Genomic DNA, 22,369 nt, shown 5'->3' with positions numbered 1-22,369 from the left:
TACCGTAAATGCTCTGACATGACAGAAAGAGTTATAACTTCACCAGTGGAGGGAACCTCCGATTTGTGGGCCATATAGAGAACCAAATGCGTGGGAGGGAAGGGGTTCCTGGCACTCATAAAGGGGGATGATCATATATTTCGTCTCCCTTTTCTGAGAAATTACCAGAGAGGGCAGAAAACCCCAAAAAACATGTGGAAAATTCCTAAAATTTTTGCTTGTTCTAATAAGTTTGGTTAGGTGTTCAATATGTTCCTCTGCTCTTGTCGTCTCTTATTACAGCACATTTGTATGTTTGTTTCTAAACTCCCCTTTCCCCACACAAAATTATTATCCAAAAGCTGGAAACAATGTCTTTAAGGCATTTATTGACTGATTATTGGGGAATTTAACCACATGTGGCAAACACATGGAGTGAGAATTAATCACCTTTAGGCCTGTATGCAGTGAAATGGTTCTGGATACAAGTATTTATTTAACTTTATTTCTCTTAAAAAAATAAGTTCTTTGTAGTTATTAGAAGTATTGACCATGAATATTAAATTAACCTAAAACAAACAGTCTGTGTGGTGCTGGTATATTTAGACTGATCATTACATTGTTTACAATAGAGACAAATCAATGAATCATTGAATGAAAAAAAAAAATCTTTTTTTATTATTTCTATTTTTTTATATCTTAATAGAAAGGTATCAAAGGTTTTCGTAAGCAGTGATATTATTTACATGATACCGATAAATTATAGCCGAGAGCCTGCCAGTGAACATCTGCATGTTCTGGCATATCCCCACATTACGAATGACTGGAAGTGAAACTCACTCCCTCTGAGACATGCAAAGACTTTGTTGGACTTGGAATTCATCTGTTTTCACAACACGCGTGTTGCCCAGATTACAGCCACTACAAGCGTCATCTCTTTGACTTCGTGTTTAACAAGTAGTCCCTATAATTCTTAGGCATAATGTACTTTTTTGGACATGTTGAGGTGAGACCAGTCAGAGAGCAAGAATCCAACAAGACACTTAACTGGGAAAATTATACCATGTTGCGGTCACAAGTAGCACCTGTTGTTGATGCCGGGAATCTCAGAAAATATTTTCCTTGTTAAAAGGATTTATTGTATCCTAGTATTTTAAATAAAGGCCATAAAACATTTGGAAGTGTCAGCCAGCATGGTACTAAAGAAAGTTTGTACAATTTTATCCACATGCCTGAAGCATCGTATACAGTGTATATGAGCCCACACTACACCTTATTTTTGTTTAAACATGACTGATTACCCAATAGCCATGCTTAGCTCCATTTTTATGGCACTGTCATATTTAAAACACAAGGTGTTGGTTCACTGATTGTTGAACCACAAGAAAAATATTCAGTTCTAGTCTGTTTTAGTGCCCTCCTGAGCAACCAAGACAACAAGAAGCTAAGCTCAGGTCCCAGAGTGCTGCTGAACAGGACTCATGTTTGGAAGAATGGAAGAGTTATTGTACAGCAGGGGTGTCCAACTCCAGTCCTCGAGGGCCACCGCCCTGCTTGTTTTCCAACTATCCCTGTCCTGCCCGCTGCTGATTACCTGGATCAGGTGTGTTCGGCTAATCAGAAACTGAGGCTGGAAGGGTGGGCAAAACAGTGGCCCTTCAGGAACATACTGTCGTACAGTATGTGAGCTGATCAATGGTTGTACCAGGCCTTACAGCAAATCGCCCACATATTGACTTGGACTTTAATGGCAATGCTTTAATGTCAATTGCAACAATGTGAGATGGTTTAGAGCTCTAGTTAGGAGCAATTACTTAATCTATTTGGCTCAACAGTCAATGAGAAGCTGGAGTCATGTTTAAGTGCCTGCAAAGTATTTCTCTCATCATCAGTATTAAGCTTTATCAAAACAAGCTAAATCACATTTGGCTTACTGCAACAAACTAACATGAGGAAATGGTAGTTTTAAAGCAGCTGTAATAACTCATCTTAATGTATACTTTCAGCCTACAGATGAAAACTTTCAGCTCCCAGCACCCCCTGCAGCTGCACAAGGAACACAGAGGGAAATGAAGTGATAGATTTTCAAGATGTACAGGCTGCAAACAGTAGTCAGTAGTTCCTTTAAGTGGTCTCCAAGATGTTAGAGGCCCTCACAGGCCCAGTGGTAACATATTCAAGTTAAAAAAAAAAAAAAAAAAAAAAAAAGCCAAGACAATATCTGTGTTTGGGTACATTCTTAGGCAGCATTCCCAGACACCAACAGTGGCTTCGGTGACGCTCAGATACTGTGCTGGCTCTGCCAAGTATATCCAAAATAACATTTAAAAGATTGTCCATGTAGGTGATTGATGGAAAGAATGAGAGGAAAATGCAATGAGCGATCACAAGAACATTTTCTGAATCAAGAAACCATACACAGCTTTAATGGAGATGATACCTAATAATAATCCGTTTGTATCTGTTGAGTGTATCCAGGGCACAAAGCAGAAGAAATCATTTTGAGTTAAAGCTGGTGTCTTTAATACTTTGTGAGACTTGGCAGACATCTTTCCACTGACTGGAAGAAGCAGCACAAGCAGCAGTAAATTAAAAAAAGGGCTCTCGTCTTTATCAAGCACAAAAAGATAATAAAAGAAACTACAGCCATTAATTAGCTTCTTCACTGCGACCCCGACAGACTTCGGTGATTCGTTTCCAGGAGCAGAGGAGCGGAATGACTTGAGATGGCACATGTCCCAGAACACGGTGGACACTTACTCTACACAGCCAATTGTTTTGAATCAGCAGTAAATACTGCATTGTACATTTGCACACACTAAAAGTGATGCCAAAAAGAAAAAAAAACTCTAAGTAAATGCCACAGAGTTGCAAATATACAATTACAATAGATTTTCACATGCAAATGTCTGGCGACAGACTACATGTAATCAAACAATTTTATGCCTACAATCAGGTCATGAGAGGCAAACTTGATAATGTGCATTATGTGTTGCAAATTTCACAGTGTACCCTATAACTTATAGGCAATTCTGCAAAAGTATTATAATTCCACGTGGTTCCACTCAGCAGAAACATCTGCAAAAATCTAAAGAATTCCTCAGATAGGGGTTGTTTCTGAAGGCCTAGGGTTTTGCATCATAAAAAAGATTTAAACCATAGCTAGTTTACACAAATAGTGTTGATCTGCAGCACAGCTCATCCAGAGCTTTTCAGATATTGGCAGGGATAACAGCACTTCACTTTCAGAGTTTTATTTATTTAAGTTGAAAAAAATGAAAAAATATGTTTCCCAGCGCTACTGTAAATCTAGCTTCTTTTCTGTTATGTCCTGCATGTGCCACGGTTCATAAAAGCAATGCAAATGACACATTTACCCCCCAAAGTACCAGTGCACTGAGGAGCGAAGTCTCAACCTCCTGGCAAAAGCTGCTTTAAAAAAACTACCTTATTTCCTCTGTCAGCATTGAAGCTACAATTATTGATATTTTTATATAAAGAATGAAACAAAAAGGTGCATGTCTGAAAGGTGTCACAGTGATGAACCCTTGCACTTCCTGTTACCTGTGCAGGGCGTTTCAGTAAATTTCAGCTCATTGTTTTGGTTTTAGGCCCACGGGCTTACTGTTTTGGTTCAGTCTCAAAGCTCTCATCAATACTATCTAAACTCTATGGCAGGTGTGTCCAACTCCAGTCCTCGAGGACCACTGTCCTGCTTGTTACCCTTCTATCCTTGCCCTATCCACTGCTGATTATCTGGATCAGGTTGAGTGGGAGAAGACACAGTGAACTGACATCTTACAGCAGGGGTGTCCAATCCTGGTCTTCGAGGACCACTGTCCTGCTTGTTTTCGAACTATCCCTGCCCTACCCACTGCTGATCACCTGGATCCATTAGAATCTGGAAAAGACCATCTGTCTTACAGCAAGTGAGTGAACACATCTGAACTATGTAATCAGCAGTATATAGGGGAGGGATAGTTGGAAAACAATCGGGACAATGGCCTTCGAGATACATCCCTGTTCAGTGGTATAGCATTTAGGCAGACATTTTTCTAATATTGGTGGAGACCAAAACAAAGTTATAAGGAGAGCATATGTCGGATGACTTCAAATGTTAATGTTGCTTAACTTTCCTGCAAATGTTTGTTACAAAGTTATTTGAGGTTGTAGCAAATTTAAGCAAATATTACTTCATAAAAATAATCATACTCAACACTTAAATGTTAGACTTTTTAAATCATCTTGTTTCAAATCTATATTCAAGCTATATGAAGGTTACATTTAACATGATTTTGTTTCATGGCTGCTAAAAAAGCAATGGAAATACTCTAGATAGGTGCATTTCTCCTATATTCTGTCATATTTGGCATTTTTAGAAAGATCAGTAGGTTTTATCAGAATTTGTCTGCTCTGCATAACTTTGCACTTACTGCCCCACCATGGTTTTAAGTAGGGTTGAAAAAGCAATTTGGTTATCATTTTTCTTAAAAACATGTAATTCGCCAACATCTTTGTTCACATTTGAGAAGTAAATAGGTCATGGGTTTCTCAGTTCAGTTTGTTTAAGCTCAGTACTCCTGTAAAGAGCCAAATAAAAAGCCCTGGAAGTGTTTAGAGTAACACCATAGCAGCACTGAGCAACAGGGCTCCCTCTGGGTTCATATCCAACTCCAACAGCTATTAGACTCTGTGCATCATCACGGACCTATGTAATCATGGGAAATATGCAAAGAGGAATATTGTACTGACTGGATAGCATTATGTTGTGACTGGCTGGGTCATGTCTAAGGAGGTAGTAGCATGAAGGCCTCACCTGGCTACCATCACTGAAGGGTTGTTTCACTTTGAGTTTAATATCCTTCAGGGTCAACATGGCAAGAGCACACTTCCTAAAATCAGTGGAATTTTTAAAGGAGAAAGCCAAGAAAAGCAGGGTCGCAAAGAAAACTGAACCTGAAGTTAGTATGTGGGAGGATGAAATAGTGCTGTTAACTTCTTAGTTTATTCTGTACAGTCCAATGCACAATACCAATAGTGAGTTATTTCCTTATAAAGCTATTATTTCCTACTGAGGCATTGTGGGAGAAACGGGCTCAAACGGTGCTCTGCTTAAAGGGTCTGACTGCAATCTCTTCTCAACGTCACCACAATGGCAATAAAGCCATTTCCATGTAGTAGTAGTGTTGAAATTACAGTAAATTCACATGAATTGAACCTTAATTGCAGTTCCCCAGAAATCCAACTGAAAAAAGAACACAAAAACAATTCACTATAATTTGCGCTGAAGATCTTAGTGTTTTGCAATGCCAGACTTCCAGAGCTCAAGAACATAAGATGTTGATTTGCAACTGAATAGTTTTATTTTTACATGAGAATATTTTATGATGGTTTGCATGGTGGAGTGGTGAATAGCACTGTTGCCTAATGGCAAGAAGGTTCTGGGTTTGAATACTGTTTGGTCCTGGGCCCTTTCTGCGTGGAGTTTGCATGTTCTCCCTGTGTCTGTGTGTCTGTGTGGGTTAACATGCAGGCTGGGGTTAGGATGATTGGTGGCTCTGTTAAGTGTTTGCCTGTCTGTATTTGTCAGCCCTGTGATCAGCAAGTGATCTGTCCAGGGTGTACACCACCTCTCACCCAATATAAGCTCACTGGGATTCGCATTTCTCTTGAGAGGCAACAAATATTATAATACATCATTTGGGGACCACAGCAGACAAATACATTTCCTTTGTCAGTGGTGGGTGGAGACCAAATCAGAGCTCAGAGAGAGTGAATATTGGACTTTGGATATTATCAGGTCTTCAAGAATAGCTCCAAATAAATGCTGATGTTACTTTCTCCCCGATGGATGTGTAAATTGCCAATTGTTTGCTAATGTGTTATCCATGTAAATCTTATAAGCAGATAATCACCTGTGGTTATAGCCACAAAGTCTGTAATCACTGACAGTACTATTGCATCAAGTTTTCACGATTTTTGACATTCCTCAGTTTCATTTTTTAAACCTTTTTAGTAATCTTAGCTGTCGTCAAGGAATACTGTTTTAAGGTGGACATTTCCTTGAAGCTCAGATCAGAGGTTCTTGCTGACCCATTTATATCCACTGTGTGTAGTCATCAGGACCTGCAGCTTGATGGGCATCAGTTCTTTCACAGATCAAACACTTTCTTGCACCTCTTTTAAAATACATTGAACTTTCCTGGGTATAGTTCTTACATTTGAGTGGCATGTGGTCTGTCAGCTTATTAGTCAAAGGTGTGAATTTAGCAGCAGGAAAAATAACAGCACAGCGGTGAGCCTTTCCCGCCATCACTCACCAAACCTATAGCACTCTGTGCTTGTACAACTGGTGTGTGAGGAGCACCATGGATGACTTGGTGTCTTTCTGTGAACGGTAAGAGTAGACACGCTTTCAGAGCGTCTGTCCAACATAATCAGACTCTGACTTCACTTGCCGGAATTGAGCAGACTCACTGCAACCAATTAATCATTTTCTTCCATGCATACATCCAAGGATAAGCTAGTTAAATGCCACCACAAGAAGATCTAATCCCTGTCTGGTCTGTTTTGGAGGCAGCATTTAGCACGGTGAATTACCTTAAACTGAAATCCAGTAAATTCCTGCATATGTAGCTAAACGTCTACTGTATATGTCAAACATGATTGATTAATGTTGCATAAGAATAAGTGCAAAATATAAAAAAAGTCTTTACATGCTGAATGTTTTAACAATTGTATTTTACCACAGACAGAGCAGGATCTTATGTCGTTTCATAAAGCAAAGATTTCACCAAGCTCTGCCAGTTCCAAAGCCACCAGTAATATCCATATTTCCCTCTTTTAACCCAGCACGGATTATGATCAATGATTTACAATGGTTGACTGGTCCAAGTAATTTTAGTGTTCTGGCTTGTGCTAAAGACAAAACAGCTGAACGAATAAAACAAAATTTAAAAAAATGTCTGACATAAATTATACCCTGTCGTTCCCAAATTTCTTTGGAAGTACAATTGTTTACCCTGGTAGATAAGATGGTTAGTTACTGTGACAAACACATGCTTGACACAATGTTCAGTGTTACTCTGATTTGTTTAACATCGTCAGCTGCCCTTGTCCATGACCAGTACAGCAAATGGTCTCTAAGCTTACCCTTAATATAAACATCAAGATGATCATTCCCAAAAACAGATGACTGCTGACCAGTGACCATATTGCCAGTAAGCACTTTTTCTAACCATTGATCAGTGACTCACGATGGTATTCGTGGTACTAGCAGCCATAACAGGGCTCTTGCTCACTCTTTGACCTATACTCACCTTTTCTCGAGCTGTTGGATTTTTTTTTTTTTTTTTCACCTCCTGAAACATGACTTACTCAAATGTGCTCCCCTGGCATGTTTTGTGACTCACAGCGAAGAGTAATGTGTTCAAACAAGGCCGGCTTTCCACTAAAATGTTAATACACGCTTGTCTTTCATAAACTCCTTTCCTTTGAAATAAACACCTTATTCTACAGTTAAAAACTGTAGCTCGGGGGGACATGTAGAAACCTTGTTTGATGAGTTAGTCATTGCAAATGGTAATAAATTACAGCAGAAAGTCTCGACCTGTCAGCACGATAACAGTTTTGCTGAGTCAAATGTTACCCAATATCAGTCCTATTAACTGTCAATCATCATATGTTGTTCCCGATCAGCATGCTGTTTCCATGTAGTCATAAACATATTGACTTGTAGCTTTGAAGATGGAAAAAACCCACAGCGGCTTCATTTGTTCAGGAGTCAAGCTTGTAACGCACCACAAAACAGCTCAACCTTTTTCTCTTAGAGATTAGAATTTGGAAAACAGTCAATGCTGAAGTAGAAACATTTTAGATTATATCATTAATCTTCATAAGGTAATATATATTGTGAAGAAACATACAGGATTTTTGATTACTGGTGACCTGTCCAGGGTGTACCCCTGCCTTTCACCCAAAGAGAGCTGGGATAGGCTCCATCAGATCCCCGTGACCCTAAAGTGGAATCAGAGATTATCCATAATGAATGGGTGGTTTTCTGGTAGGATGTTTAGCTAGACATTATCCAGAAAACAGCAGTGAAATTCAGAGGAACACTCCCGCTCACTGATGTGTCTATGTAAGCTCCCCCAGTTGGAAAGAAAAACTAGGAAATACACTCAGAGTAAACACTTGCTATCTATGGGCCTGTTTCCGCTGTAGTTTTGGCTCAGGTTAGAGGATATTTAGCCAAGACTTGAAGTCTCTTCCCCTCCAACACAGTGTTGTCAGTTACATCTCCCACACTGTGAGCTCACGGTCATGCCCACAGTGATGTTCCCAGTCACACCTGCCTGTGATATCTCCAAAAATTCTTTCCCAAGAAGCCAGGGACTCTAATCCCACCTTCATCCAAATTCACAGCCACGAAGCCATCTGAATGTCACTTTGATCAGCAGAGCACCATTACTCTCTTATCATTTCCTGTAGGCTTATACATGTGTCACCAAGGTGAGTAGTGTGTGCTATAAATCCTTTTATGTCACAAAAACACGAGAAGCCATAAAAATCCTAGGTTCCTGTGGTATGTATACACTGGCTGAAGAACACATATCCAGATGTTGGTTCTCACACATTCATTGGTCCATATATTTAAGCTATTTTTAAAGCCAGAACCCCCCCCATCCAAATTTTAGAGTATAAGTCATCATAGGGTGTAGGCGTCTTTGTCCTTCCCTGTTTTTCCAGAGGATTTTCATCTCTGTCACACAACTGATGTGTATCCACAACTGTGTGTTGGCGAGATTCAAACAGTTAGGAAGCACTTTTTCTATTTTTTTTTTTTTTTAATTCTTAGGAACATAAGCCAGAAACACTTCTCTGGCCAGAGGTCAACTGAAACAAATCACCATCAAGAAATTTCTTGTCTTTACTTGGTACTGGTCTGGGAAAGATAAGAGAGAAAAGCGGTCACAGAGAGGCCCAAACTTCGTAGAAAGTAGGTTATTGGAGAAAAGGCCTTTGTATATTAATATATTATTCATCTAATAATGTATATAATACACATTTACATAAAAAAAATATATATGATAACATAAGTGTGATTTTGGATGCAAGACTTTTACTTATAATGGTGTATTTTACATTAAAGTATTTGTGCCATTACTTTAAATGAATGATCTGACTACTTCCTGCTTTAGCAAATGTTTCACATACACACTTTTCAATCAAGTATCATCTTTGACTTTTCTTAATCCAACATTAACATGTATCAGTTTAGCAGGACAGGGTATACATACATAACATAATTCATTTCTCATCTCTTCCGCAATGGTTGTAGTTTTAGAAACCAAAAGTTGCTTTAGCTCTTCAAAAGGGTTTTACACTGCATGGCACAAAGAAAACCTGCATCTACATCTACAGTCTCCCATTGCACTCTTACACTCATTACTCTCTGAGTCCCCTGGTGGACAAAAGAGGAATAGCAAAATCAGAAGCATCTAATAAACCAGTAGCCTAAGTAGTCTGCTGTATGTCATCAAAATGATGTAGAGTTATGGAAAATATTTTTATATTTTATAAAGTTTTTAGTATGTTATTGAAGTCCACTTATGACTGGTTTTGTTTTACGTTTTATTTAATCTACCTTCATATTTTCCGTCACATATAAGTAAATCTATACATTTTTAGAAAATGCTGATAAAATGAAATTAAGGCTGTTTTGACGGATAATCAACGTTTTCTTGGACCGGAAACCAATGAGCTCTGGCTACGGTGCGGGTATGAAATATTTGTCCGGTGATGGAAGTTCAGCTCAGGAATGCATTTTTCCGCTCTGTGTGTGCGTCTCGGATATTCCTCTGACTGAGTGTGAGGTAAGACAACAAGTCCGTCCCTCTGTGCTGCAGCCATCTCATTGGTGCAGATGGGACCTCAGGAATGTCCTCAAACTGTTTAAATAGCACTTGCTGCGGTGGGATAAGTCAGTAGAATAAGTGAAAGCATCGGAATAAACCCCGGACAGGAGCTCACAGAGGCTTTGCAGCTATTTCCTTCAATTTCATGAGCTAAAGGAAGAGAAACGGGATAAATAGTCTTACAGCAAAGAGTTTTCCCTCCAGTTTTCGCAGGAACTTTTCATTTTAAAGGTTTGTTCGCTGCTCTTTTTTTTTCTTCTTTTTTTTTGACATGTGCTATTGTTTATTGACACCCAGATAGATGCAGTCTATAGATGTTTAACTGTGTGCTTCTGGTTGCATTAGGGAGGCGCTTGAGATTTGAAGATGATGCTGTGTAGCATCTTTTTGCTCTTGATGCTTTGCAGTTGCGAAGGCGCAAGACTGGCAGGTGAGGATGAAAAGTCTTATTATTATTTAGTGTTTGACTTGTAAAAACCGGTAAAGTCCTTCCCTATTGAGATGAACCATTATTTTCTCTTACTAAAGTTAGAACGAGGATGATAACATTCAAACAATAATCTTTGTTTTTGCACTCACTGGTAGTTTTTTATAGCTGTGTTTTAAGTGCTGTGTGTTTTCCCGCAATTGTCATCATGAGAAGAAAAAAATGACTTTTCTTTGGCTGCAGAGAGTCGAGATGATGGCAGCGTGTTTGATTTATTTGACCTGATCCGGGTAAGCAAGAGACAGAACGGAGTGAGCTTGGTCAAAGGCGCGGATCCATACAGTCCCGCGTACAAAGTCCTAAACGCGGACCTGATCCCCCCAGTACCCGACAACTCCTTCAGGGACCTCCTCGACTCCATCCAGGCTGAGAGAGGCTTCCTCCTCCTGGTCAATCTGAAGCAGTTCAAGAAATCCAGAGGCAGCATTCTGACCATCGAGAAGACCGACGGATCCGGACCAGTTTTCGAGATCACATCCAACGGCAAGGCGAACACCCTGGACGTGGTGTACTCCACCATGAGCCAGCAGCAGGTCGTGTCCATCGACGAGGCGGATTTGGCCACTGGACACTGGAAGAACATCACGCTGTTCGTGCAGGACGACCGGGTGCAGCTTTTTGTCGGCTGTGAGGAGATCAACGCGTCAGAGATGGATGTGCCCATCCATAAAGTGCTGTCCCAGGAGGTGGCAGACATTGCCAGGCTCAGGATTGGAAAGGGAGCTGTGATGGACAAATTCATGGTAAGATGCACAATGTTTTCATGTTGATGTCAAAATAATCTTATGCTCAGACAATAAGTGAAGTGAAATGAACATATGAGGCTCTAATATATTTAAGTGTGTCTTGTCTTCTTTCAGGGAGTGCTTCAGAATGTGCGCTTTGTCTTTGGAACCACTCTGGACACAATCCTGAGGAATAAGGGATGTCAGAGTGGTGGTAAGTCTGAAAAATAATTCAATATTTCAGTTACACTACATGGATCAGACACCTCTAAAAACTCTTCAGGGGTGAGCTCAAATAGTCTTTCGCACTTTGCATCAAACAGAAATGAATTTGTCTTCTCTCCTCTTTTCCCCGTGCAGCTGCCTTAACTGATGTCATGACCCTGGACAACCCGGTGAACGGCTCCAGCCCCGCCATCAGGACTGATTACACTGGTCACAAATCCAAAGGTGAGACTTCTCCTCCCCAAAACAGACAAATCTGTGTCTCTGAGCTTTGTGTCAGTTGTAAACTTGAAGAGTTGAGGTAATTGATTGGACTCACCTGTATTCAGATCTGCAGTCTATCTGCGGCTTCTCCTGTGAGGACATCGCCAGCATGTTCAAGGAGCTCAAGGGACTTGGTGTGGTTGTTAAACAGCTGTCGAATGAGCTCCGTAAAGTGGTAAGCTCCAAGGTCCATGGCCCGCTCTTTGCCATCATTCACTCCTTCCTTTCCTCTCCGTCATTCCCTCTGCTTCCATTTAACACATTCCCAGTGCGTAGCCACTTGTCGCTATAATGGCAGTCCCCAGCCAAATCCTTAATGAGACCCATGTGAATACACAAATATGTTTGGCTGCCGGTTGCATTCGCACTGCTTCGCTAGAATCAAGCAATGTCTTAATCACGGTGTCGGTTGGTGATTCATTTTGTATTGGAACTTTGGCAAAGTGAAAGTTTTCCATCCTCCGTCCAGAGCAGCCCCCTTCACTCTCTCCCTCTCTCTTTTTTTTTTTGCCCAGTCTGAAGAAAACGCACTGCTGCAACGTCTAATTCCCAACCACATTGGAGTTTGTATGCACAATGGGGTGAAGCATATGGACAACGATGAATGGACCGTGGATGGCTGCACCGAGTGCACCTGCCAGGTAACTGTCATCACACCTGCTGGAATTTAACCTTAATCCAAGCCAGGAACCAGCAGAGGAAAGACACCGCTGTGTTTCCTGCATCCCTGCCTTAATGAAGTGATAATAGTGTTTATGTTAGCACCTCCCCTTATAATCACATTGCTTCTGTCTGAAAGCCATCAACACTTACTGCAGCTACCAACAAAAGCAGTAGGGGACCTTTTCTCCACCAACAACACCTAGTAAAGGTTGTTCATGTATTGTGTAACTGGCAGAGTGTTAGTGAGAATAATGTTTTCTGTCAAGACAGCAGGAGTGTCATGTCCCTGATAAAGATCACTCTAATGTGAAATATAGCAATTAGTCTTGGAACAGCACCAGCTAAGCCTCTGTTTTTTCTGTCTGCAGTCAGCCATTCAGTTACCTGATTATTCTTGTACTAATTGGACTCTTCCCCTTTCCAGAACTCAGCTACTGTGTGTCGCAAAATTTCCTGCCCTCTGATCCCATGTGCTAACGCCACCGTGCCTGACGGAGAGTGTTGCCCTCGCTGTGGAACACGTAAGCTTCGGTTTTAATAACTTTTATCTTTTTCTTTTAATCTCATCTCATATCTTATTTTATCTTATATTTATCTTATCTTATCTTATATTTGTCCTCCAAAGTAACCGTCCCACCCTTTGCATCTTCACCCTTACAGCGAGTGACTATACAGAGGATGGTTGGTCCCCCTGGTCTGAATGGACCCATTGTTCAGTGACTTGTGGTCGTGGCATCCAGCAGCGAGGACGCTCCTGTGACCGCATCAACAGCAACTGTGAGGGCACATCTGTCCAGACCCGTGACTGCTACCCCCAGGAATGTGACAAACGCTGTAAGTCACTCAGCATTCTTAACAAAGCCGCTGGGATCATAAATGCTCTGTTTGAGAGCATGATGAATTAATTGTTTATGTGCTGCTCACAGTCAAACAGGATGGTGGTTGGAGCCACTGGTCACCCTGGTCTTCATGCTCTGTGACCTGTGGTGAGGGGGTCATCACCCGAATCCGCCTCTGCAACTCCCCCACACCACAGATGGGTGGAAGGGACTGCCAGGGAGAAGGACGTCAGACCAAACTCTGCCAGGAATCACCTTGTCCTAGTAAGTTCAGGTTTCATGCCAAGGTGTATATGATGGCTCCTGTACGGTCAGGGCAAAAAATGAATAATGTTTGTTCAATTTTTAGTCGATGGAGGTTGGGGACCTTGGTCACCATGGGACACCTGCACTGTTACCTGCGGTGGAGGAATCCAGAACCGTAAACGTCTCTGCTCTGACCCTGTGCCCAAACACGGAGGAAAGGATTGTGTTGGCGAGGCCACCATGTCTCAAGTGTGCAATAAACAGGACTGTCCTATTGGTAAGCACTAAGCTTAAATGAATATTAAATAAGGCATCACTCATAGCAAATCACTGTTTAAAGCACAAGTTCTTTGTCACTGCAGACGGGTGTCTCTCCAACCCTTGCTTCCCTGGCACAAAGTGCACCAGCTCTCCTGATGGCTCCTTCAGGTGTGGCAAGTGTCCACTTGGCTACAGTGGGAATGGAATCACCTGCAAAGACATTGACGAGTGTAAAGAGGTCCCTGATGCTTGCCACACACATAACGGAGTCCATCGCTGTGAGAACACTGAGCCTGGTTACAACTGTCTGCCCTGCCCTGCACGTTTCTCTGGCCCCCAGCCCTTTGGAAGAGGAGTGGAACAGGCAACTGCTAAAAAACAGGTTTGAGCTATTTCTTACTGGCTTTGTTTATGGCTGGTAGTCAAGCTGCATGAATTTTCATACTAAATCCTCTTTAATTTTCTCCAGGTTTGCACACCCCGCAACCCTTGCCAGGATGGTACCCACGACTGCCATAAAAATGCAAGGTGCATCTACTTGGGTGTCTTCTCCGAGTCTATGTTCCGCTGCGAGTGCAGGCCTGGCTATGCTGGGAATGGCCGTATTTGCGGAGAGGACACTGACCTGGACGGATGGCCCAACACTGACCTGTTGTGTGTGGTGAACGCTACCTACCACTGCAAGAAGGTAGCCAGACCCCACATGGACAGAAATACAAAAGGCCATTATTACCCATCTGCACTATATTATTGTGATGATTGCCTCCTTAACCGCTCTTTTGTTTCTTTATAGGATAACTGCCCCAGCCTTCCCAACTCTGGACAGGAAGATCATGACAAAGATGGCCTGGGTGATGAATGTGACCATGATGATGACAATGATGGGATCCCCGATGACAGGGTGAGTCATTGCAGCAGTTTTATTTAGCCCAAAACTGTGAGGCTAAGGTCTCCTTCCTCAGAGGCCATACGTAGCAATCAGCTGTAGCCATCCTTCCTCTGGGCAGAAGGAATGTAAAGTCTTGATGTTTGTGTGCTTTCCCCAGAGAGTTGAAGTGGAAAGCTGATAGCATAGGAAAATGTAATTTTAGCACAAAGCATAAAGAGTTCAGGATGAGATGGTGTGTTGCCCATAATTCTTAGTGGGATGTGGAAAAATTGCATGAGAAAAATGCTGAGGTAAAAATTACCAGCTTCCATACAGTGGAAGATCACATTCCAGCTGAAGTAGTGAAAAGCAGGCCTTAGACACAGAATTGTGTGCCTATAAATATCACCTCTTTAAATCTGTGTCTCTCTATGAATTTAGGACAATTGCCCCAGAGTGTACAACCCTGCCCAGTATGACGCAGACAGGGATGATGTTGGCGACAGCTGTGACAACTGTGTGTTCGAGGCTAACACCGACCAAACCGACACTGACAACAATGGAGAGGGCGATGCCTGTGCTGTTGACATTGATGGTGATGGTAAGTGTCCTTTCCAAATTGTTTTTTTCTTAGTGTTCAGAAGAATTTGCACAGTACTGAAAGCTGAATATGTTCTCACTCAACAGGCATTCTGAATGAAAACGACAATTGCCCATATGTTTACAATGTGGACCAGAGAGACACTGACAGGGACGGGGTGGGGGATCATTGTGATAACTGCCCTCTGGAGCACAATCCCGATCAGGTAACATCAGATCTCACCTTTCACCTTTCCATTACAGCTACTCTGAGTGATATAGATTAATCTGTCATGTAACTATTTGCCTTGGGATACATCACCCAGGCCAAATATTGCACCTGCTTTAATGAAAGATAGGAATGTGAAAGGTTTGAGGCAAAACAGCGCAACACTCCCTTTTTTCCTCTCTATTCATCCACCTCTGGAACAAATATGAATGTGTAATTGTGCTGAGGTGCAAGGACACTGGCCATTTGTCTGAAGGGACATTGCTTGCATACCTGAAAACAAGAGGCTACACTTTAATCACATTCATGGGAGCACCTCTCATATTGAGACTGGTGAAAAACAGTGAAGGGAATTATTTGAAGTGAGGACAAGCGTCCTCTAGTCTGTCTTTGGGAAATCTCATCATAAAGGAATTCTGTTCTCCTACAGATCGACTCTGACTCAGATCTCGTAGGAGACAAGTGCGACAACAACCAGGACATTGACGAGGATGGTCACCAGAACAACTTGGACAATTGCCCCTATATCCCCAATGCCAACCAGGCAGACCACGACAAAGACGGCAAGGGTGATGCCTGCGACCATGATGATGACAATGATGGCATTCCAGATGAGAAAGACAACTGTCGACTGGTCGCTAACCCAGATCAACTGGACTCTGATGGTGAGTCAGTCTTTTATTGTGTCAAATGGACGAATTAGACATCCTCAGAAAAAAATCTGGTTTAGTCGTCCAGTGAGTAGCTCCTTCTCTGTTATTCCAATGTCTAAATCTATATATTTCCTTGCAGGTGATGGCCGTGGTGACGCATGCAAAGATGATTTTGACCAAGACAATGTTCTTGACATTTATGATGTGTGCCCGGAGAACTTTGACATCAGTGAAACAGACTTCCGCAGATTCCAGATGGTTCCTCTGGACCCCAAGGGCACCTCCCAGATTGACCCTAACTGGGTGGTACGGCATCAGGGCAAGGAGTTGGTGCAGACTGTCAACTGCGATCCTGGCATTGCTGTTGGTGTGTAATGTACTGACAGCCATCTAACTCCAAGTGCACAGACACAAAATAGTAGCTAACCAAATCTAAAACAATTCCCCTCTTGCTGCAGGTTATGATGAGTTCAGTGCAGTGGACTTCAGTGGAACATTCTTCATCAACACAGACAGAGATGATGACTATGCCGGATTTGTGTTTGGCTACCAGTCCAGCTCACGATTCTACACAGTGATGTGGAAACAGATTACACAGACCTACTGGTCCCACACACCCACAAGAGCTCAAGGCTATTCTGGCCTGTCAATCAAAGTGGTCAACTCCACCACTGGGCCTGGTGAGCATCTGAGAAACGCCTTGTGGCACACCGGCGACACCCCAGGACAGGTGGGTGTAGATTCATTGAATAAAGGTTTAAGACATAATTTAGCAAAATGTGTAGCACTTTTCTTATTTAAGACATTGCAATGAATCATTTTCAGGTGCGCACTCTGTGGCATGACCCCAAAAACATTGGCTGGAAGGACTTCACTGCCTACAGGTGGCATCTGACCCACAGACCCAAGACTGGACTTATTAGGTGAGTTCAAAGTCTCAGAAACCTGCTCTTTGACTCACTTAAAAACCTGCACACTTTTCTTTTAAATGGCAAGAGCTCATGTGATCATGTTGTCTGTTTTAGAGTGGTAATGTATGAAGGCAAAAGAATCATGGCTGATTCTGGAAACATCTATGACAAGACATACGCTGGTGGGCGACTAGGCTTGTACATCTTCTCTCAGGAGATGGTGTACTTCTCAGACCTCAAATACGAATGCAGAGGTAGGCACACGAGAGATGTCTGACATTTTAAAAAGGCACAATGTCAACTTAGACTTTATCTGTAACATTTTTTTGTCATTCATTTCTTTCAGATACATAATTGGACCACAGAAGAATGTATCATTCTGCCAGTATGAATATATAAATCAAGACCTGGATCGATATCTATTTAAATTTTTCCTTTGAGAAATGCACATTGGAGAATTGATGAGCAGGTGAGCTAAGGTGAGGTAAATTAACCTCAAGACTTTTAAACCAAATGAAAGTTCAATGATGATATTGCACCACTGCACCAAACTCAAATTGCGAGCACAGCTCTGCTCAGAAGAAATTGCCCCTTTGTGCTTTGATCTGCATTGAAAGAGGACCACATTTATTGCTTTGCACACCTGAACTGTTGTCGGTATTCCTCGGTGGATGAGGGACCTAAGGGAAGATGTTCCATGTTTTTAATCTTGTTTTATTTTTGAGCACTGCTGTGGACTCAAAGATTCGTGTTTCAGTATGAAGAAAGCAGTAAGAGAACTTTCTTAGGTCAGGGTAACTATGCCTTTGAAGGATCTGTTGAGGGACCATGGACAGTATGGACTGACTGTTACTATCAAAGAGAGTGAATGTTGTTTGTGTGTTTGCGCATGTGTGCCACAAAACAAGCATAGTTATAAAGACAACAAGACAAATTTTCTTTTCATTTCTTTCGATGATCCCTCATGTTACATTCATTCAAACATGTAAATACCAGATCTTGTATTTAACCAAGGCTTAAGGCTGGCCTGAAATATTTGTCTTCTCAGGAAAGAGCACTAAAAGGAACAAGGAGAGCACAACATTCAGGACAGCACAGGGCTCCCAAAGCAGGCACAATTAGAACTGCTTTGGAACAGTAATTACTATTGTTAATCTTTACACAAAGTGCCACGGGACGTAAACGGTGTGGGCCAGTCATTAGTTAACCTTTGCAAGTATGGCTGTTTGTATTTACTTATTCATCTTAGAGGCTTCAATTCTGGCTCATCTCAGCATCTTGCCATTTTTAAAATATTATCTGCAACTTTTTCTAATGAAATAAGTATCAGCTAATGGCAAGACATGACATTACATCTGACCACAACAGTAAAAAATTGATAAGCATCATTTCCAGTATCTAAATATTATGCTTCTGCACAGTGTGCATGACTGGTGTGCCTGAGCTTGTGTGTACATTTCTGACAAGGGAAAATCAAAGGAAATCCTTCGTGTACAAATATTACCTCATTAATTCTTTTTGTATTGAGGCCAGCAATACACAAGAATCACTTGTCTTAGCAACAGAGAATAAATTGGTTGGCTTCTTATTTTTTTTTTTTTTTTAAAGCAAGACTTTAGTATCATTTGTATGCTGTATATAAGATATTTTTGTAGCAAGAGAAGCCCCACATTAACGTAAAAGAGTAAAGAAATGTTGTCTTGACTATGTTGTGGTATATGTATTTCCTGTGCATTTTTTTTTGTGGTAAATTATTATGTTTGTTATATGTCAAGTTTATTTCATTTGTGTAGATATATGCTATTTAAATAATTTATCTAGAAGCGTAGCCTCATATGGAAGCGTTTCTGTCTGTATAAACTTATTTGCACACTGACATGAGGATGTCTTTGTTGTTTTTGGTTTTTTGTATGTCTTTTTTTTTTAATTATTAGTGAAGCTTTTCTATAAACCTTGTACTATAGTTTCTACCCAAAATGTTGTTTATACTCCTATCTGTTATTTTGTAATGTCAAGTGAACAATAAACACTTAGGAAAAGACCATCTTGAGCCATTGGTGATGTTTTAGACAAGCAAACAGTTAAATAGTCGGTTCCATATAGTAATTCCAGATCTAACCTTACGTCTCTGTGTTTTTTTAACTTCATATCTACTTTGATTGAGGTCTTCTCCCTACAAAAGCAAAAGGGAGCCGAGCCACGCTGTGTCAAGCGACTGGAATCTATTAGTTGAGTCTAGCGCAGCCTTGGAGAAAAGGGAGTATCCTTGGGAGTCAACGGCAGGAAAACTCAACATGAAGCATGATCCATTTAATCAGCATATCTATACAGATCGGCTTAACTTACAGGAATCTCCTTACACCTTCAAACAACATCACTCCATGTGAAAGATAGACATAAGGAATTTTGCACTCTGGAGTGATAAATTCACTTTGCTTGTGGATGTCAGCTATTAAGTTATGGCTGTGGTCTCGACTCTTGTCAGCAGGAATGTGTGTTGAAATTCCACAGTCTTCATAAAAATGTTTAAAAAAAAATACATCACTGTAGACGAGATATCCATAGAATAGGTCTGCAGCATGCTGGCTGACTAGTGTGTCATCTGCAAACAGAAAGAGCTGTAATCTAAGGCACCAAAGAGGGTTCTGCCAGAAAACCCAGACAGCCTCAGTCTGCTGCAAGGCTCTTTACATTAGTAGTGATCTCATTCTTACCATACTGAGCTCAGGGTTTCCATTACCCCAAATGAGCAGTATGTCTTTCATGCTGAAAATATACTGTCTATTACTTAAATGGTCCTTGTAAAATAGACCAAAATGTTACATATGCTGCATATTTGTCTATGAAATGACTACAAAAGTATGGAACTAGAATAAAAATAAAACCTAATGTAGTGCAGTCGGTCTGAATAGGATGCTCTGTCTGTCAGACCTGTGCTGAGGTGTCTGTCTAGATTACAAGGCAGATAGTGCTGCTGGTTTCAGTGAAAACAGGCATGTCATTGAGGTTTGACCTTGGAGGTTCACCTGGCTAACGTGTTTTGAGTCCAGCAGAATGTGAAATAACCTGTGATGTTTAGACAGGAACAGAATGTGTCGATGAGGTGAAGAGTCAGACGAACAGGTTTGCAGGTGTCCAGAGCCAGGAGAGAGGAAAGGCACCTCTGGGCTGAGGTCAGCCAGGTGCACATTTACTATTCACACTGTGCAAGCAGATGCAAATAGAGAAGCTTGCACAAATCTCCAAAAGAAACCAAAACGAATACTGTCGTTCTCGAAGAAGCAACTTTTTTTGTCAGTGGAATCCAGTTTTTTTTAATGAAAAATTAGCACAAATGAAGACCCACTGGGTTCAATTTCAGAAGATCCTACTAATTTGGCCTACACTGAAGCAGATTATCTATACCTATAAAGTTTGGAATGACAGAAATGCTTGTTTGAACTGGATATGACCATCACTCCTGTGGTGCACACATCATCCCTCTGTCCTCACAGCCACATATTACTAACGCAGTATATTTCATAGGAGAGGGCTGAGCTTTAATACAGGATAGTGCTCAGACTTCACCCCCCAGTTATCGGCTAATGTTTATGTGTGCAGTAGAACATTCTGCGGTCTCCATACCCGGTTACTGGATTTAATGACAGCAATTTTCTGTTCTCATCTATAAAACCTAGGTTATTACAAAGGGTGGCCCTGCTGCTCTGTTTCCTCATGCAGGGCCATAAACACAAATAAAAACAATGGGGCCCAAAACAGCACCATATGGAAAACATGGAGACCTGTTAACATAAAAATAACAGTTCTCATCATTATTTGACAACCAAAAGTTAGAACTAGTTTTCCCAATGCTGACACACTGTAAAACATGTTCATGACCAGTTTATGTTACCGTATAGAAGACAGGTTGGCTATGTCTATATCATTTTAAAAGCAGTTTTCTAGACCCCCTCTTAGACTTTATGAAACTTTGTCACTAAACCTTTGGGTATTAAATGGGTAAGGTTGGATAATAACATATTTCAGTAATATGCTTGAGCTCTATAGGCAACAAGGCATCATTTAATAATGTATAATAGTAGGGCTTCAGATGAATGGGGTTGATAAGAGTGTTTTTTAAGGTCTTATGGTGTTAGTGGTGGAGGCATTTGTCACAGCGTCCTGGCTCCAGCCCTCTGTCAGCTCACATTCATCTAGCAGGCTAAGTAGCTGCTCCTCTGTAAGGTCAGCCGTCTCATCCTGCAGAAAGACAGAAAACATAATGTAACATTTTAAGTCAAGAATGTATGTGAAACTGTACTTGTGTGTCATGGAAACCCACCATTTTAATATATACACAGATATACACAGTAGAACTCTGGTATTATCAAGGTCACATGTGCTTATCATTACAGAAGTGATGACAGAAGATTTTTCACCTTATGGCTTGATGTCCTACTAACATCCTCCCTAAATTACAAATATCCTCTACTGGGCTTAGAACCCAGTTTTTGACAAAACCAGATAATGTGCTACATAAATGCACAACCTGTTCGTAATAATGAACTGCACTGCTTTGATTATCCCCTGTGCCTAGTTGGAAGCTGTAGGGGAAAAAACACTTCCAGTTGGATATAAGAATTATTTTTCTACTGATAAGTCAGACTCGTCACAGGCAGCCTTGTGGGACTGCATGTGAGTTCAGGGATAAAAGCCAGCCTTTGTAAACTAGGTTATGACAGAATGGATTCAAAATATGAACAAATTTCAGTATGTGTTCATGTTGGTGATGTGTCACTTGGAAACTGCAAATGTAATTTCCGATTTCTGACTTGAATTTATTTGGCAATGTAAACTTTAATTCCTAATAATAAGGTAATTTACATATATATGCACGAGTACCATCAGCTTTGTTCAGACAGGTGCAACTCAACTCTCAGTTTGGTCCAAATATGTCAACTTATTACCTTTCAAAATATGAGTGTTAAGTCAAAAATGCCAAAAAAAAAAATCCATAAAATCTAGACCTTAGATTTCAGAGTTAAATAGTAATTATTGTCATCAGTCTCTTAGTATGTGCACTACTGTTTCTAACTGTCATCCTGCACTGAACACAATGTCCCTGGCCTTAGAGTAAGGATGGCCTGATCCAGTATTCTGTTCCTGTTACTGCTGTAAGTCCTAAGCAGTAGTTTGCTAATTTACTTTTTCCATCTGAGGCAGCAGAACCAGCTGTAAACACATCATTATCACCTTATGAAACTAATATAGCAAACAGGTTGATCTTGATACATCCAGCAATAATGGGGCAACAATAGGAATCATTGAAACTGTTCCTGGACTCTTAATGAATTTCCACTAACTCCTTTTGTGGCCCTTTTGTTATTAAAGGTACCACACCTTTCACTAGCTAATTGCTAAATGTGTCGGCTGTTTGTTGTTTTTGCAGTTGTGTTTATCTGAGCCTTTTTACGTATTAGCTGCCTGCTGTGACTAAGAACACTAACTGCTAAAATTGAAGGCCAGCAGCAACACTATCATGTC

At 41.0% G+C, this 22,369-nt stretch overlaps 2 protein-coding genes across 3 annotated transcripts in view; one reads left to right on the top strand and one right to left on the bottom strand.

The window, feature by feature from the left end:
- The first annotated feature begins 9,955 nt into the window (after positions 1–9,955).
- thbs1a (thrombospondin 1a) lies at positions 9,956–18,728 on the top strand. The gene is made up of 22 exons (XM_026300408.2): positions 9,956–10,127; positions 10,242–10,326; positions 10,567–11,126; positions 11,244–11,322; positions 11,469–11,558; positions 11,663–11,772; positions 12,113–12,238; positions 12,685–12,781; positions 12,921–13,094; positions 13,187–13,363; positions 13,449–13,622; positions 13,708–13,988; positions 14,076–14,294; positions 14,400–14,507; positions 14,916–15,075; positions 15,162–15,280; positions 15,713–15,947; positions 16,075–16,302; positions 16,394–16,665; positions 16,761–16,858; positions 16,961–17,100; positions 17,193–18,728. The coding sequence occupies exons 2-22, from the start codon at positions 10,263–10,265 to the stop codon at positions 17,198–17,200; spliced, it is 3,519 nt and encodes a 1,172-aa protein (XP_026156193.1). The 5' UTR covers positions 9,956–10,127; positions 10,242–10,262; the 3' UTR covers positions 17,201–18,728.
- Positions 18,729–19,187: 459 nt separating this feature from the next.
- Positions 19,188–22,369, bottom strand: part of fsip1 (fibrous sheath interacting protein 1) — a 54,076-nt gene continuing 50,894 nt past the window's right edge. For both annotated transcript variants that reach the window (XM_026303588.2, XM_026303597.2), the window contains exon 10: positions 19,188–21,085. In XM_026303588.2, coding sequence (XP_026159373.1) covers positions 20,963–21,085 — 123 coding nt within the window. In that variant the 3' untranslated portion in view covers positions 19,188–20,962. The remainder of the gene's footprint in view (positions 21,086–22,369) is intronic.

The sequence above is a fragment of the Mastacembelus armatus genome, chromosome 22 (genome assembly GCF_900324485.2).
Source record: "Mastacembelus armatus chromosome 22, fMasArm1.2, whole genome shotgun sequence".
Taxonomy (NCBI): domain Eukaryota; kingdom Metazoa; phylum Chordata; class Actinopteri; order Synbranchiformes; family Mastacembelidae; genus Mastacembelus; species Mastacembelus armatus.
This window is presented reverse-complemented; position numbering and strand designations above follow the sequence as displayed.

Excerpts from the sequence above, each read along its gene's own strand:
- thbs1a (XM_026300408.2), top strand. The coding sequence starts at position 10,263 with ATGATGCTGTGTAGCATCTTTTTGCTCTTGATGCTTTGCAGTTGCGAA. Across the intron at positions 11,773-12,112 it reads CGAATGAGCTCCGTAAAGTG|TCTGAAGAAAACGCACTGCT; the intron begins GTAAGCTCCAAG and ends TTTTTTGCCCAG. Across the intron at positions 13,989-14,075 it reads AGGCAACTGCTAAAAAACAG|GTTTGCACACCCCGCAACCC; the intron begins GTTTGAGCTATT and ends AATTTTCTCCAG.